The 17,669-nt window shown below is 36.5% G+C and overlaps 1 protein-coding gene across 1 annotated transcript in view; it reads right to left on the reverse strand.

Moving 5' to 3' along the window:
• The window catches only part of LOC102830828 (cholinesterase-like), a 112,684-nt gene that overhangs the window by 41,830 nt on the left and 53,185 nt on the right, over nt 1-17,669 (reverse strand). Inside the window, exon 3 of the mRNA XM_006861800.1 lies at nt 4,718-4,884. Within this exon, the coding sequence (XP_006861862.1) occupies nt 4,718-4,884 (167 nt within the window). The remainder of the gene's footprint in view (nt 1-4,717; nt 4,885-17,669) is intronic.

Raw genomic sequence — 17,669 nt, forward strand, 5'->3', positions numbered from 1 at the left:
ATTTTATATGTTTCATTACTCAAGTAGGTAAAAACACTTTCTTACTTATGAATTTTGAAAGAATCTGACAATCTAAACCAAATTTCCTAATACTTACATATACATTTCTTAACAATCACATGTCAAGGAATCCATTAACTAAATTATATATGTTTAATATATTACATAAGTAAGTGTTCTTAGATAACTATTTCAAAGCTCATAATATTTAGAAATATAGGCACAGATGTAAAATTAAGGTAATTTTCATATGAAAATTTAAAATAAAAACATATGCTATAAGGGTGCTATTGTCTATAGTAGCATAAAAGTTGTGAAACATTATTTAGGGACAAATATCCCCAAGGTCCAAGTTTAACAGTTGTTGCTGTTTTTAGGTGCCATACAGTCCATTGCGACACATTGTGACCATATACACATGGAACAAGACACTGACAGGTCCTGAGTTATGTTTGAGCTTATTGTGGCTATCACTGTGTCTATCTATCTCCTTAAGGGTCTTCCTCTTTTTCAGTGAACCTCCATGTTTTCAGGAACAATGTCTTTCTCCAGGGATTGGTCCTTTCTGACACATGTCCAAAAGTACCAGAGACAAAGTCCTCACTTTTAAAAAGCATTCTGTCTACACTTCTTCCAAGACAAATTTGTTTGTTCTTCTAGCTGTCCATGGTTCTTTTAATATTCTTTGCTAATATAATAATTCAAATGCAGCCATTCTTCTACAGCTGTTGCTGTTAAGTGCTGTCAAGTCAGTTCTGACTCATAGTGACCCTATATACTGTTTCCAAGGAGCAGCTACTGGGTTTGAACTGCCAACCTTACAGTGAGCAGTCCAGTGCTTATTTTACATTGCCATACAAAGACTCTGTCTTCTGTAGTACTCATTCATTGTTGAACTTTCATATGTATATGAGCCAGTTGAAAATATCATGACTTGGTGAAGGCCCACATTAGTCCTCAAAGTCACTTTTTGCTCTTGAACACTGGAAAGAGGTCTTTTGCAATAGATTTGCCTAATGTTATATGTTATTTGAGTTCTTGACTGCTTCTTCCATGAGCATTAATTATGGATTCAAGCAAAATGGAATATTTGACAACTTCAATCTTTTCTCAGTTTATCATGATGTTATTTATCAGTCCAGTTGTGATGGTTTTCATTTTGTTTACATTGAGTTGCAATTCATATTGAGAGCTGTAGTCTTTGATCCTCATCCTTTTGGCTTTCAGCAAGCAAGGTTGTGCCATCTGCATATCATAGCTTGCTAATGATTTTTCTTCCAATCCTGTTGTTAAATTCTTCTTCATGTAGTCCAGTTTATCAGATTATATGTTCAGTATACAACTTGAATAAGTGTGGTGAAATTATACAACCCTGATACACTCATTTCCTGATTTTGAACCATTAAGTATCTCCTTGTTCTGTTCTAACAAATGCACCTTGGTCTGTGTACAGATTCCTCATAAGCACAATTAAGTATTCTGGGATATCCATTTTTCGAAATGTTGTTGTTAAAACACCGTTGAGTGGGTTCCAATTCATAATGACCCTGAGTAGTGTTTCTGATGCATTAAATCTTCACAGGAGCAGAAAGCCCCATCTTTCTTAAGAGGAGCAACTGGCAAGCTTGAACTGTGGACCTTGTGATTCGCAGTCTTGTGTGTATTGTACATGGTTTATTATGATCCATGTAGATATCTTTGCATAATCAATAAAGCACAAATAAACATGTTTCTGGAGTCCTGTTGTGGCACTTTAGGCTAGTACTCAACTTCTAACTACAAAGTTGGAGGTGAAAACCCAGCAGTCACTACTCAGAAACTACACTGGGTTGCTATGAATCAGAAAATACTTGGTATGTAACACTGACAACAACACTAAATCATCTCTGATATTCTCTGCTTTCAGCCAAGATCCATTTAATGTCAGCAATATGCATTTCCATTTCTCTTCTGAATCAGGCTTGGATTCCAAGCAACTCCTTTTGGATATAATGCCCCAACAGTATTTAAATTATCTGCAGAAAAAAATTTACTTGCCTGTGATACTATGATATTATTAAATGATTTCTGAATCCCATTGGGTCACCTTTCTTTAAATGGGCAAACTATGGATCTCTTCCAATCAGTTGGCCAGGTAGCTGTCTTCCAAATTGCTTGGCATTGATGAGTGAATGCTTCCAGTGCTGTATCAGTTTGTTGAAGCCTTTCTATTCACATTCTGTATATTTCTGAAAACATTTTTTGTCAATGCTTTTAGTGCAGCTTGAACAGTGATTCTGTGTATTCTTTCCATCTTCTTTTTATGCTTTCTTTGTCATTCAACATTTTTCCCATAGAATCATTCAATATTGCAACCTGAGGCCTGAAGTTTTCCTACAGATCTTTCAGCTTGAGAAATGCTTTTGTTTTTTTAACTCAGGGTCTTTGCACATTTCATTATAATCATTTGTCTTCTCGAGATGCCTTTTGAAATATTCTGATGAGCTCTTTTACTTCATCATTTCTTCCAGTCACTTTTGCTTCTCTCCAGTCAAAGGCAAGTTTCTGAGTCTCTTCTGACATCTAGTTTGGTCTTTTCTCTGTGTCTTTTCTTCTCAATGACATCTTTCTTTCTTCATGTTTTATGTTCTTGATGCCATTCTCTTATTCATGGCAAGTGCATTAAATCTTATCTTGAGATGGTATCTAAATTCAGGTGGGACATACTCAAGCTCATATTTCAGCTCTTGTGGACTTCCACTTCAGCCTGAACTTGAATATGAACAATTGATGGTCTGGCCCATAATCTGCCCCTAGACTAGTTTTAGCTGATGATATTGAGCTTCTCCATGGCTCTTCCCACATATGTAGTCAACTTGATTCCTGTGTAGTCCTTCTTGTAAGGACCATGTGTAGTCACCATTTGTGTTGTTGAAAAAAGGCAATTGCAATGAACAAATTTTCATCTTGAAAAATTCTATCATGCAATTTGAAGCATCATATCATATACAATGCCATATTTTCTAACTAACTATCCTTGCTTTTTGTTTTCAATTTTTGCATCCCAATCAGGAGTAATTATAAATGCATCTTGACTGCATGTTTGATCAGTTTCTTACAGAAGTTGATAGAATTCTTCAGTTTCATCAAATTTGCTATAGTGGTTGGTGCATAAACTTAAAAATAGTGGTATTAATTTGTCTTCCATATGTTGTTGTTGTTGAGTACTGTGGAGTCGGTTCCAACTCACAGTGACCTTGTACAGGGTTTCTAAGGCTATAAATCCTTACAGGAGCAGAACGCCTCACCTTTCTCCCATGGAACCGCTGGTAGTTTTGAACTGCCGACCTGGAGGTTAGCAGCCCGATTCATAACTACTATGTACCAGAGTTCCTTGTCTTCCATATAGGCATATGGGTATTGTCATATCACTGACAGCACTTTACTCCAATATAGATGTTGAAGTACTCTTTTTGACAATGAATGGGACGCCATTCCTCTTCAATCTGTTGTTCTTGGTGTAATAAACCATCAAATTGTCTGATTCAAAATGGTCAATACCATTAATTTCAACTCATTAATCCTTTGGATATCCATCTTTATGCAATCCATTTCATTTTTAACTTCCAATTTTTTTAGAACCATATTTCATACATTCCATGTTCTAATTACTGATGGATGTTTATTGCTGTTTAATCTTATTTTGAGTTGTACCTCATCAGCAAATGTAGGTCCTGAAAGCCTTGCTCTATCCACATCATTAAGTTCCACTCTACTGTCAAGAAATAGTTCTTCCCAGTCATATTTGGAGTACCTGTTGACATGAGAAGTTCATCTACTGGCACTCTATCAGACAATATTCTACTGCTATGCATAACTTTTTCAGGGGCTAAGCTTTCAGAAACAGTCTGCCTCTTCTTTCTAGTCTGTCTTAATCTGGAAGCTCTGCAGAAATCTGTCCACTATGGATGCCCTGTTGGTATTTAAAACACCAATGGGAAAACCTACAACATCACAGCAATGTACATGTTGCCACGATATGACAAACTGATAGATGAATGATATAAATTTTATGATATTAGTGCAATAGATTCATAAAGTTATATAGCACCAAAGTTAAGAACATTTTCCAAGTATGCCCCCAAATTTTGACCTTCAGTGGATCACTTTCACAGATTTAAATTAAAATTTAAAATTTCTTGTTTCTGTAAGAGAAAAATTATTCTAAGAAACTTTCAAAGGAGTTACAGAAGCTTTCTAGACCAGATTTCAATAATCATCACCAGAAATTGGCTCTCACCAACACCTTTGCATTCTTCAAGGAAATATCTAGAGAAAAAGGTCAGATGTCAATACAGTCCCTAACTTTGATTTCAAACCTATGGAGGCTTAAAGAGTCTGTACTAATATGTGATTTGAATCTTGAGGCTTACTTTTAAAGACTTATTCTGGTCTGGAAAAATTAGTACGGTAAATTATTTTCTAATTAAAGGAATGAATAGTCATTAACCTAGGAAGATATTTGTCAATTATTGACTGGTCTTGGAGTTACATTCATAGACAAAGGCCCCCAAATATAACTACAATCATTTTAAAAAGTTACTAGGAATCATGTACTCATTGGAAATAAGTAACTGTAAACTCACAGAAACATCTACTAATTAACACCATTGACCAGCCTTGAATTGCATAACTTTCCCCTCTTTATGAATAAATCAAACAATTAGAAAACACACACCTGTCATTTCCAAGACTTTTGGAAAAAATAGTGTCCAGAATCGACATTGTTGAGCTCGCAGTTTAGTATATATTCTTGATGAGTCAGTATTCAAGGATAAATATTTTTGTTCAGTGCTTTTGAAGACTGGCCATCTTGTTCCATTGTTCTGGATCCCATTTGGGTTTCTAAATAATGAGAAGCATTGCAATTCATCTAAGAATTCTGGCTAGATAAAAAGAGAATTATTGTCTAATGCTTTTACCAACATTTTTTTTTTAAGTGAGGAAAAAAAAATGCTGATTTGTTTTGATGATACTGAACATAAGAAAATTGGATTCGTATCTTAGAAGAGTTGGTTAGCTAAAAACAAATATATATATATATATATATTATTACAAACATTGCTGTTCAACATAGAGAAAGAAAAATATTTTCTATTTCAATAACATTAATGTTTTCTTTAAACCCTGGTATGCCCAAAGAGGCACTTTTGCTTTGTTTAATCCTTTTACCTTAATCCAGATTCAATCTTCACAATGAATATTCCTTGCAACCACTTAATATCACTTACATTTGTTTACTTCTATTTTTTTTATTGCTACCTGATTATGAGATTAATTACAAATCATCTTGCTGTTGTTTTTGTTAAGACCCTCAAGTCAGTTCTGATTCATAGAGATCCTGTATAGGGTTTCTGAAGAGCGGCTGGTGATCTTGAAACACCAACCTTGTGGTTCAAACTGACTTTGTGATCCAGTGCTTTATCCCACAGCACCATGCCATTAGAGTAATAACCTTATTACTCTAAAAGGCACCTTGTGTCTCATGTTTAAGTTCATCCTACATTATTTCCATATACGGCTTAAAAATCCTTTAATAACTTCCATTAGACTCAAATTAAGGTTAATGAACAGCAAGATGCCACCACATTTTCTAGTTTATAGCTAGTTAGCTAGTTAGTTAGTTAGTTAGTTAGTTAGTTAGTTAGTTAGTTAGTTTGGGGGGAGGAGTGAGAATAAGTAATAAGAGTTAGGATTATGGATAGTTCTAGGCTAGGCCTAGGATTTTGTTTAGTGTTAGGATTATGACTAGGACTAGGGCTAGTGTTAGGGGTAGGGACTAGACTAGGACTGGGAGAAAGGCTTGGTCCTCACCACTGGACCAACAAACAGCATTCTTATCAATGGAGAAGAGATTGAAGTTGTCAAGGACTTCATTCTTCTTGGATCAACTGTCAATACTCGCGCAAGCAACAGTCAACAGATCAGAGGACGTATTTCATTGGGCAAATCTACTGCACAGGAACTTTTTAAAGTACTGAAGAGCAGAGATGTCATCTTGAGGACTAAGGTGCGCCTGACCCAAGCCATGGTATTTTCAATAACCTCATATGGATGCGAAAGCTGGACAGTGAATAAGTAAGATCGTAGAATTGATGCCTTTGAGTTGTGGTGTTGGAGGAGAATACTGAAAGTGCCATGGACTGCCAAAAGAACCAATAGATCTATTTTGGAAGAAGTACAACCAGAGTGCTCCTTGGAGGCCAAGATGGCTAAGCTTCGTCTATCCCAATTTGGACACATTGTCTGGAGAGAACAGTCGCTGGAGAAGGATGTCATGCTGGGTAAGGTGGAGTGTCAGAGAAAAAGAGGAAGACCCCCAACGAGATGGATTGGCCAGGTGACATCATTGATGGACTCAAGTGTGGCAGTGTTAGTGAGGTTGGCCCAGGATCGGACATTGTTTTGTTCTGCTGTTCTTGGGGTTGCTATGAGTCGGTTCCAACTCGATGGCACCTGACAACAACAACAACAACAAGAATTTTAAGTCCTCTTCTCTTTCAGTAAGCCAGGTTGTATCATCTGCATATTGCAGTTTGCTAATGAGAATATTCCTGATGCCATGTTCTTCTTCATATAATCTAGTTTCTCAGATAATTTGTTCAACATACAGATTGAGTAAATATGGTGAAAAACATAAAACAACCTTTTCTGAATGTAAAGCATTCAATGTCCCCTTGTTCTGTTTGAATGACTGCCTCATGCCCTATGTACAGGTTCCACATGAGCACAATTGTTCTTGAATACACATTCTTTGAAATGTTATCCATAGATGGTCATGGTCCTACCTCCCCCTCTGAATGCAGCTTGAGCCTCTTGCAGTTGTCAATATACTGTTATAGTCATTTCTGAATTATCTTCAGCAAAACTTTATTTGCATGTGATATTAGTGATAGTGTCTGATGAGTTCATTTTTCCATTGGGAACTAACACAAATATGGATCTCTTCCAATCAGTTGGCTAGGTTTCTGCCTTCCAAATTTCTTGGCACAAATGAGCAAGTGACTTCCATGTTGAAAGATTTCAATTTGTATTTCATCAATACTGGTGTCTTGTCCTTTGCCAATAAAATTAGTATACTTTAGACCTCATCCTAGAGTACCATTGGCTTTTTATTAAATGCTACCTCTTGAATTGTTTCAGCATCAATCATTTCTTTTTTGTACATTTCTTTTTGTTCCTCTAGCAGATGAGTATTGAGAAATATTTGTTCAAATTCACTAATCCTGCCTTTTATTGATTCAAGTCTACTTCTTTTTCCTTTCAATGTATTATCTATCTGAAGTCCTTGCATTAACCTTCTTATTTTGTAAATTCTGATTTGTATGGTTTACAATTTTTCATTTATTTGGTTAGCATGCTCTTATAATGTTTTCCTGAACTCTTTTTGAGTTTTGTCTGTGATTTTCTTGATTTCATCTATAGTTTTCTCAATTAGCTAAAAGTATCAAAATTTCACTTTTTTAAGTTCCTTGGTGTGGCGCTGTGTATTAATGCGCCAGACTGCAAAGCTGTCAAGGTCAGCAGTTCAAGTTCATTAGCTGCTCCTCAGAAACCCTATACAGGGTCGCTATGGGTCTGAACCAACTCAACAGCACTTCACAACAACAACATCAAGTTTCTCTGATACTATTTTTATGTTTTTCTCTATATATTTGATTACTTGTTTGAGGCACTCTGCATTGTTTCTTTGTGTCATTTGAAACTGTTGTTTCTAACACATTGTAGTGTCCTTATATGTATATTTAATTGATCATTGTATGTTGATGTGTTTCCCCTTAACTCATTACCTGTCTCCTAGTGAATGTAACAGAAGATGGAAGTGTGAATGCAGTTCTCTGTTCATTTTTTGTGTAGCATAATTTGGGGGTAGGTTTACACATCTTTAGGTACAAAGATTGGATACTAAGATCCTAATGCCAGTCAGAGCGGTGGCTGCACAGCAGGTGGGACTTCTGATGCCCCTTGCTACCAAGAAGGCATGAGGAACAAGAAAGGATTGCATCTTCCTTGCTGCCAACATCCAGCTGCGTCTTTTGCCAGTAGCACAATCTATTCATACTCATCTCCAAAATCTTATGAAGTCCTCTTTCTCACTTCTCCTGTTCAGCTTCAGCTTCAAATCAGTACTCAACCCACTTCTCTGACTTATCTCCTCTGAAGCTCAGGGACCCAGGATCACCCACCATATGTATCTATTTTACTTGGTCTTACATGTCCTTGATGCAGAGAGACTGCTCAGAGCATCTTACTATTCTGCCATCTTGCCTGGAAGCCACAAGTTTGTTTTTAGATATTCTATTCATTCTACTCAGTAGGAATTAGTGAAAAAACCTCAGTAAGTCCCTCCTTTTTCTTCCTTGCTTTTGTTCCAATTATTACTTCTGCTTCCAATTCCTTTACTGTCTAGCTTCATGAACCTGAACCTATTCAAAACTTTCAAAATCTTTAAAAACATTTTATTTTTCCCATATCTCTAATTATGAGTTTTAAATCTGTAACCATTGATTATATGTTCTAAAAATGCTTAGTTTAGAGTTCATTTTCATACTACAGAACTGAATAATTTATCATTACCTAGGTCAGGCAAACAGAAACTCAAGTAAATATTTCAAAAAGTGGCTCAGGTCACTAGTTATTCTGTATATATATTCTTAAATGCATTTTTTTATATTATTAATGTGAATCATACTGGGCCATAGAAATAAAAATAAATATAGAAAACCATAGCTTCCTACAAAGAATTTATAAGCAAGAACATTCATGAAAACAAAGAACTAATAATATAAGTTTGTTACTAAGTGCTGTCAAGTTGATTTTCAACTCATAGTGACCCTGAATGGTAGAGTAGAACTACCCCATAGGATTTTCTTGACGATAATCTTTACAGAAGCGAGTCACTAGAATTCTCTCCCACGGAGCTGTTATCTGTGATCAAACTGCCAACCACCAGGTTTCCATGACAGTAGGTTTTTGTTGTCCTTAGGTGCCACAGAGTGGGTTCCTCATCGTAGCTCACTACGCTCATCATAACACACACTGCCCCATCCTATGCCATCATCACAATTGTTGCTATGGTTAAGCCGATTGTTGCTGTCACTATGTCTATCCATCTTGTTGGGGGTCTTTCTCTTTTCCACTGACCCTTCTTTTTTTCAAAGCATGATGTCCTTCTTCAGGGACTGGTTTCTGCTGATAATATGTCCAAAGTATGAGTGACAAAAATCTCACCAACCTTACAACTTACACCAAATTGGGGAGGGCGGGCTTGATGGCAGATAAGGTAGAGGTGCAGTGAAGTTAGCTGTCAGCCATACCACAGAATACCAGGTGAAGAGGGTTCAGGGCAGAGCTCCAAAACTCTGAACCACATATCTAGGAATATTTTGAAAGTTTGGAGGCTTATAGTTAGTGGAACTTGTAGCGGGAGTAAGAAATCATGTATTTTTTAATCTGCCAGGCTCAGTGGCCCGGAGCCAACAACTTGGGTAAGATCAAATGGCAAGACCAAGCAAGAGAACAGACCCACCATGGAAGAACGCCATGGGAACCTCAGAGCAAAGGTAGACAATACATTTTGTCAGTTTTGCTTTGTTCTGATTTTTTTCTTTTTGGTATCTGTTCATTTCCCCCCACCCCACTGTTTGCACACCTCCATTCTGGTGCCCATCAAAGGAAGAATGGATAAACAAACTTTGGTACATCCACACAATGGAATATTATGCTACCTTGAAGAACAATAAGGAAGCTGTAAGTTATCACATAACATGAATGTACATTGAAGACATTTTGTTGAGTGAAATTGAATGTACATTGAAGACATTTTGTTGAGTCAGTTACAAAATGAAAAATACTGCATGGCACCACTACTGTAAAAGACAAAGAAAAATAACCCATATTAAAGGCGGGGGGGTGTTCTTTGCTGGTTACCGGGATGTGGGGGGTGGGGAAAAAGGAGGGAGGGGAAGGTGGAGCATATGGTAGAGAATAGACACAGGATACTTTGGATGCTAGGGAGGGGAGCAATGCACAGGAAGGGGAAAGGAAATGGAAGAACAAGGTAGATGGGAAAACAATTAGGCAGGTTTCCATAGGCTAAGCAAGACAAAGGTAAAAAATGATGTATGCACAACCTTGGAAAAAACTGGGCTCTGGGATACAGGGATTGAGACATGGTTGGAATGGGCAAAAGGGGGGAAATAATGTTAACATTCTTGGCTGTCTTTTGAATCTTGGTTTCCCTTGCTTATCATTATAAAATAGACATATGAGGGGAAGAGAAAGGAATAGCCAAAAATATCACCATATAAAGCTTGTATATAACTGCTTATAACTGATTGGAATACCTAGAAGAGGGCTACAACTTGCCCAGTGAAGGCGGCTTCCTGTGGAGCCTCTACACTGCAAAAGACTGTAGGTGGAATCCTGAATGTCATCCAGAATCTTCTACAGTGGGAAATTTCCACTTGAAAGGACAAGCAGACCAGCCTAGAGACCAACAGGAAAAATACAAAACAATAAAGGCAGTCTGACTGATTACTACAAGAACAAGCAAGTTGCTTGCCCAGGAGACATCAAGGCAAGTGGCCTGGTCCCCTCAGGGCAAAGCCTCTTCTAAGACTGAGACTCATTGGGAATACACGAACAGACAAGGACTCTGATTGGTGATCATGTTCATCACTGAAAAGGGGAAGTGAGGGAAAAACAACAATGAAGCTGTGAGCTAAGCCTTACAATGTTCAATAGACTCTTGTGAACCCAGGTGGAGAACTGACTGGCCAGCAGTGTGACAAGACCTGGGGACTCTTGGGCCCAGAGTCAGTGACATAGCCACAGAGGGCTAAAGTGGAGAGTGAAATATCCAGCTGATAAGAAGAGAGGGAACATGCATAAGAACATTCACACTTGCCGATAATACCCACTCAACCTGGCTTCAATGACTGGATGATCAGAGCTCAACTAGAAGGAGAAAGAGGGAAAAAAGGAGTAATTTTATACAATTTGATGAACTTGACCTACACCTATGGATGCAGTAGCTCAAAGAGTGAACAAACCTACTGGCTTACAAGTTTTCAAGAGGGAGCCTAGATCCAGAGGGCACAGAGGAAGGTAGAGTCTCCACTGACTAGTATCCAATCTGTCTGAGCAGGCCTAGTGAAAGGAGATGGGAATAGGTCCCTTCTAGTACAGTGGTGAATAATTGTTATCTGGACTTACTTTGAGAGTTGGAAATGTAAAGGTGGATATTTTGTAGCAAAAGGAAGGGAGTGATTGACTATGCAGTCCAGGAGCCAAGGTCTCTGGAACCATCAAGGGAGAAGAGCGGAGTATGGTACCCTACCCAGAGAAACAGTGATGCCAGTGGTGGAGGCAGAGATGATGACATGGAGAGATGGAGCGGCTGGGGATTCTAGACCTAGAGAGGGAGAGGGGCTGTGTGCTGATGATCCGGAGGGGTGGGGAGCAGTTTTGCAGGGTATACCCTTTTGTTGGTTGATGATGCATGGAGGGGATTGTAACCATGGCAATGAAATGATATGTGATAGGATAAATGTAAAGCTAATGTTCTCCCAGGTAAACTCTCACATAATTCACAATAAAACATTAAAAAAAAGGGGGGGGGGCCTGGTGTGGCACTGCAGGATAAGCACTTGAATGCTAACCACAAGATCAGCAGTTCAAACCCACCAGCTGCTCCTTGGAAACCTAAGACCCAGCTGCTCCTTGGAAACCTAAGACAGGATTCCTATGTCTTAGAACTGACTGGACTCCACTTAAGAAAAATGAGAACAAATTAAACTTAAAGAAAAGGACACAAATTGAGATGAAGGTGCAATCAGTAATCACTTCAAGCTTGAATTATCTGAAAGAGTGGGATTCCAGTTGAAGTAAGCAGAAGAAATAAGAAACTGAGCCAGAAAGGAAAGTTGAAAAAGCTAGGAAAAGGGAATATAATTACCACAAGCATAATGAGTATAATCTTTGTTCAAATTTTCTTTGATTCGATGAGAGGAGGAGATATTATTAAAGTCACTGCTTTTGGATATCATTGCTAGTACATTAGGACAAGACAGTCTAGGAAAATAGTTACAATTTTAGCTTATAGCCTATTCTTAAATGATTTTTGACTAATGGACTAATCTATAAAGAACAAAAGACTAGACGTGTTAAAGTTAAGAAAGTGATTCCTTTCTGTTAGAGTCATTCGATGTGTAAAATCATACAAGAAAAACTACAGTTGATTCTTTCTCAGGTCCATCACACAAATATCTTTATCACCCAAATAATTTTAGCAGATTACTACTAGGTAAACATTTGGTAATAGTATTAATGGATATAAAACTTCTATTTATTTTTTATTTTGTGCCAGAAGCTGTGAACTCTTTAGAAGAGTTTTAGAAGAGAAACAGACATACATCTAGCATGGTTATCTAAGGACAGATTTTGTCATGAAGAACTTGTACCTAATAAGCATCATGAAGCCATACTTTATCAAGAAGCCGATATACGCAACCATGAATTCAAAAGCTTTAGAAATAAATAGCTTCCTGATGGACTAGTTAGTTTTATATAGGAATTGGATGATTTAATAAGAGTTATTAATAACTAGAGTCATTTAAGCTGAACCAATGTCTTAACAGGATTGAAACCTCATGCTTGAGGATATTATTTGAGAGAGGTCATGACGAAAATTTCTCTAGATCACAGATGGTACTCTTGTCTAGGTGAATTATGTTTTGTTTTGTTTTCTTTTCTTTTAAAGCTTCAGAAACTAACAAGTATCCATCTGCTGGAAGCTGATTAAACTAGGAGAACCACGGGTCTGATTTGACACAACAATTCTTAATGTTCTTAAATTGCCCACTTTTCTTCTAATTCCACTCTAATTAACTTATGGCACCATTTTAACTGTACATTCATTTCTGACTTGAAAACGTTGACTTAAACAGAGCTGACTTTTACTTGAGTTCAAGAGAGAAGAACTAATGCCACTTCCAGTGTTCATTTAACAAACTTTGTCCTATGAAATAACTCATGACATTGCAAATTATAACTCAGAGAACAAAATTCCTTTGTCTATGGATGCAAGTATAGTTTTCAAAAAAGTTATTGAAGTAGCTATTAAAGTGATGGAGCATTTTACTCTATAATTTGAGGAAATCTCCATAGAATTTAAAACTTAACAAGAAATATAATTCTCTTCCTATCTGTTTCAATTAAAAACTTTGTAGATTATAACACATTTCCCAGTTACACAATTCAGAAACACTATAAAATTATATTCTAAATTACAAGATAAATGCAAACATCTTGACTTTGCTATGCCTCAAAAACATTTTTTTTCTTGTTGCAAAATAAAGACTTTAAAGTGGCAGTGTCTAAAATTTTCAATGAAACCGGGGCATGCATGCTCTAATTTTACTACCTCATACTTTTGCTATGTGTTGGAAAAAGCAGAGCCAGAATGCTACTAGGATTCCAGGACAGTGAGACTTAGGCTTTCATACTTCTGACATATTTTCTGGAGGAACCAGTCTCTAGGGAACATCATGCTTGGTAAAGTAGAAGGTCATTGAAAAAAAGGAAGTACACCAACAAAGCAGGCTGGTAGAGTGGCAGCAATGTGCTTATACTACAACACCACACCAGGCTTCCTAGCTTACATATAAGCATTAAATACATTTTATATTCATGTTTTATCCCATCTAGAACATTTTTCTATGAGTGTAATATACTGGATTTCTAAATATGACCTATTTCCATTACTGATTTCATTTAATTAAGTGTTCTAAAATCTGTGCAATCTTTAACTCTGACCCAATGATAGCTTTCTTAAGTTTAATAAATTAACTGCAACATTTATTCTTAATTATGTAGCCAACTAAGTGAGTTTAATACTTATTCAATTCCATTAAGGCAACTTGGTATTCATTCATTAATACATTAGCAATAATTCAGGCAAACTGCTTCCAATTTAATCTACAACACAATGTCCTATATTGATTGATAAGTTATTAAGATAGTTTTTATACTGAACTTACAAGAATTTTTAAGAACAAATACAATAATTCATATAATTTTCCATAGCACTTATAAATACACATATTACGGCTTTTCTGATTCCTGTATATAAGATATATATTTGCATTCTAAAACTGTAATGTTGTTGCTGTTCTTGTTCTTGTTATGTGCCATCCAGTCGGTTCCAACACATAGCAACGTTAGGCACAACAGAACAAAACATTGTCCAGTCCTGTGCCAACCTCACAATCATTGTTACTTTTGACCTTATTGCTGATGTCACTGTGTCAATCCATCTCAGTGGGGGTCTTCCTCTTTCTTCACTGACTCTTCACTTTACCAAGCATGATGTCCTTCCACAAGGCCTGGCTGCTTCTGATTATATGTTCAGTGTATGAGAGACTAAGTCTGGCTATCCTGGCTTCTAAGGAGCATTCTCATTGTACATCTTCCAAAACAGATGTATTTCTTCTTTTGGTAGTCTATGGTACTTATAACATTCTTCTTCAACACCATAACTGAAACAATTATTTTCATAATTTGACTTTTTCATTGTAATGCAAGTGTGCTATTATGGTATAAACTTAATAAATGATATTTTTCAATTGTGTCATATGCCAATATGTTAACAACTGGAATATTAGTATATAAACAATTAGATATCATTTTATAAAATCTAATTTATATCACAAAACATCAAATTATGCAAATAATCATTTTCTAAGTTTTAGAACAAGCCATACCTTGTTTATTTTTGCATACTCAATACTTATCATAAGCCTGGTCAGAAAGTATATGTTCAATAAATGCTTACTGAAATGAGTAAATAGCCTTAAACTGTGGATATGATTTAGTGAATTAAATATCATTGTAAAATATGCATTTTCATAGTATTCAGGAGAAAATTCCACTTTATTCACATATCCTAAAATTAAAAAAAAAAAAGTCTTAACATTACTACTTTTCTAAAATTGTTGTTATTGTGTGACCTCAAGACTTGACAAATCAAACTGATTGTTTGAAGAGGAAAGCAAATGCCCTGAACAAGTGATATATATTGACCTCAGTTTTCTACATCAGCTGATGGAGAGTAACATTCTGTATATGTTTCTTTTAAATGAACTCACAAATTCAAACTTAGCTCTTATCTAAGGCTAACTGCACTCTCCAACTAGACTCATTTTAGCTTCTTAGGATGATTTGAAAGATTGTATTCCTTCTGGCTATAAGAAGAACAATAAAATTAGTTACTGAAGCAATAAATAAGGAGTGTAAAATAATGCAGCTTTGCACAGGTAATTTTTCATAATTAGATCATTTAGTTTATGTTTACTTAACTATAATGTAATAGTATTAATGTATCTTAGAAACTTTCTGTCATTTAGAAATTTACTAGTGATGATTTCCTGGATTGAAATATATTGTACAAATAGAGCACCTGGTCAAATTTATGATTAACATTTTATGATTTCATCATCCCTAACTAGTGAGTAATGATTGACTGACTCCATGGCAGTGGATAACTAATATAGAGAAGTATACATTATCAACGTCACAGAAAAATAGATTTCATAAGGAACACAGACTTTTGTGAGACCAGAAAAGGACAGAAGGAGTGAGGGGAAACAGAGAGAGAGACAGACACAGGCAGTAAGAGAAATAGGTTCAACAAGAAAATATGTAACCTGTACCTAATTTCATCAAAAACAAACACATGAAAGGACACAAAATTCTAAAGAGAAGGGGAGGATAAATATTTATTTTTACTCAATATTAATAAACAGGAGTAGTCCTGGTGTGGCACTGTAAGATAAGCATTTGATCTCAAGGTTGGTTTGATCTGCAAGGTCAGCAGTTCAAATTCACCAGCCACTTCTAGAAACCCTGTGCTATGAGTTGGAACCTGCTCAAGGCCACTTAGCAACAACAAATTAAAGAAACAAATTAGATTTCAGGCAAATTAATATGAAGATCAGATATATTTAGTTGCAAACCATCTTCTAATCTGAAGAATAATTACTGACTAGAGTAACTGGAGGCATGCAGAATATGGAATGAGCTGTCAGTACTAGTAACAAACAATAACAAGTTATAATATAACATAACTACAATGTTGTTGTTGTAAACTGCTGTCTAGTTGGTACTGACTTATAATGACGCTATGCAAAACAAAATGAAACACTGCCTGGTCCTACACCAACCTCATAATTGTTGCTACACTTGTGTCCATTGCTGCTGCCACTGTGCCAAGCCATCTTTTTTGGACTCTTCCTCTGTTTCGCTGACCATCCACTTACCAAGCATAATGTCCTTCTCCAGGGAATGGTCCTTCCTAATTATATGTCCGAGGATGAGATAGCCTGGCTTTTAAGGAACTTTCTGACTGTACTTCTTCTAAAACAGACTTGTATGCTCTTTCAGTAATCCATGATGTTTTTATTGTTCCCCTCCAGCACCATAATTCAAATGCATCAATTCTTCCACAGTCTTATTTATTCATTATCCAATTTTCACATGTATATGAAGTTACTGGAGATGCCACGGCATGGGTAGGACACACACAGGCATCTTTGCTCTTCAACGCTTTAAAGAGTCTTGAGCAGCTGACTGTTGCATCCAGAGTGCTAATGATTGAGCAAAGCAAAATGAAGTCTTTGATAACTTCAATCTTTTCTCTATTTGTCTGGATGTTACTTATTGGTCCAGTGGTAAGGATATTTGTTTTTTTTACATTGAGGTGCAACCCATCCTGGAGGCTATTGTCTTTGATTTTCATCAGTAAGTATTTTAACTCCTCTTTGTTTTCAGCAAGTGAGGTTGTATCATCTGAATATTACAGGCTGTTAATGAGTCTTCTTCCTGTCCTGAAGCCACATTTTTTTTTTTTTCACATAATCCAGCTTCTTGAATTACTCTTTCATCACACTGATTTAATAAGTATGGTAAAATAATGCAACCATGACAAACACATTTTCTAATTTTAAACCATTCAGTGTTCCCTTGTTTTTGTGTTTGTTTTTGAGCAACTGCCCCTTGGTCTATGTACAAATTACTCATGAGCACAAATAAGTGTTTCAACATACTCATTCTCCACAACGTTATTCACAGTTTAACATGGTCCACACAATGAAAAGCCTTTGTGTAGTCAATGAAGCACAAGTTAACATCTTTCTGGTACTAAAGACCCATCTGACTCAACAACAATGTTGCTTGTTCCACGTCCTTGTCAAAATGTGGCCTGGACATATGGGAGATCCCAGCCAATGTACTATTGCAACAATTTTTTTTCATTGTTTTGCAAAACTTTTACTTGCATTGTTGTTGTTGTTAGGTGCCATCAAGTCGGCACTGACTCATAGCGACCCTATGCACAGCAGAACGAAACAATGTCCGATCCTCAGCCAAACTCACTACTGTTGCCACACTTGAGTCCATCAATACTACCACTTGACCAATACATCTCATTGGGGTCTTCCTCTTTTTCTCTGACACTCCAGAGTGAATGCTTCCTGTGCTCTCTCACTTTCTTGAAAGATTTCAATATTTATTCCACCAATTCCTGGTGCCTTGTTCTTTGCCAATTCCTTCAATGCACCTTGGACTTCTTC

This window comes from Chrysochloris asiatica, unplaced genomic scaffold (assembly GCF_000296735.1).
Source record: "Chrysochloris asiatica unplaced genomic scaffold, ChrAsi1.0 scaffold00043, whole genome shotgun sequence".
NCBI classification, from domain to species: domain Eukaryota; kingdom Metazoa; phylum Chordata; class Mammalia; order Afrosoricida; family Chrysochloridae; genus Chrysochloris; species Chrysochloris asiatica.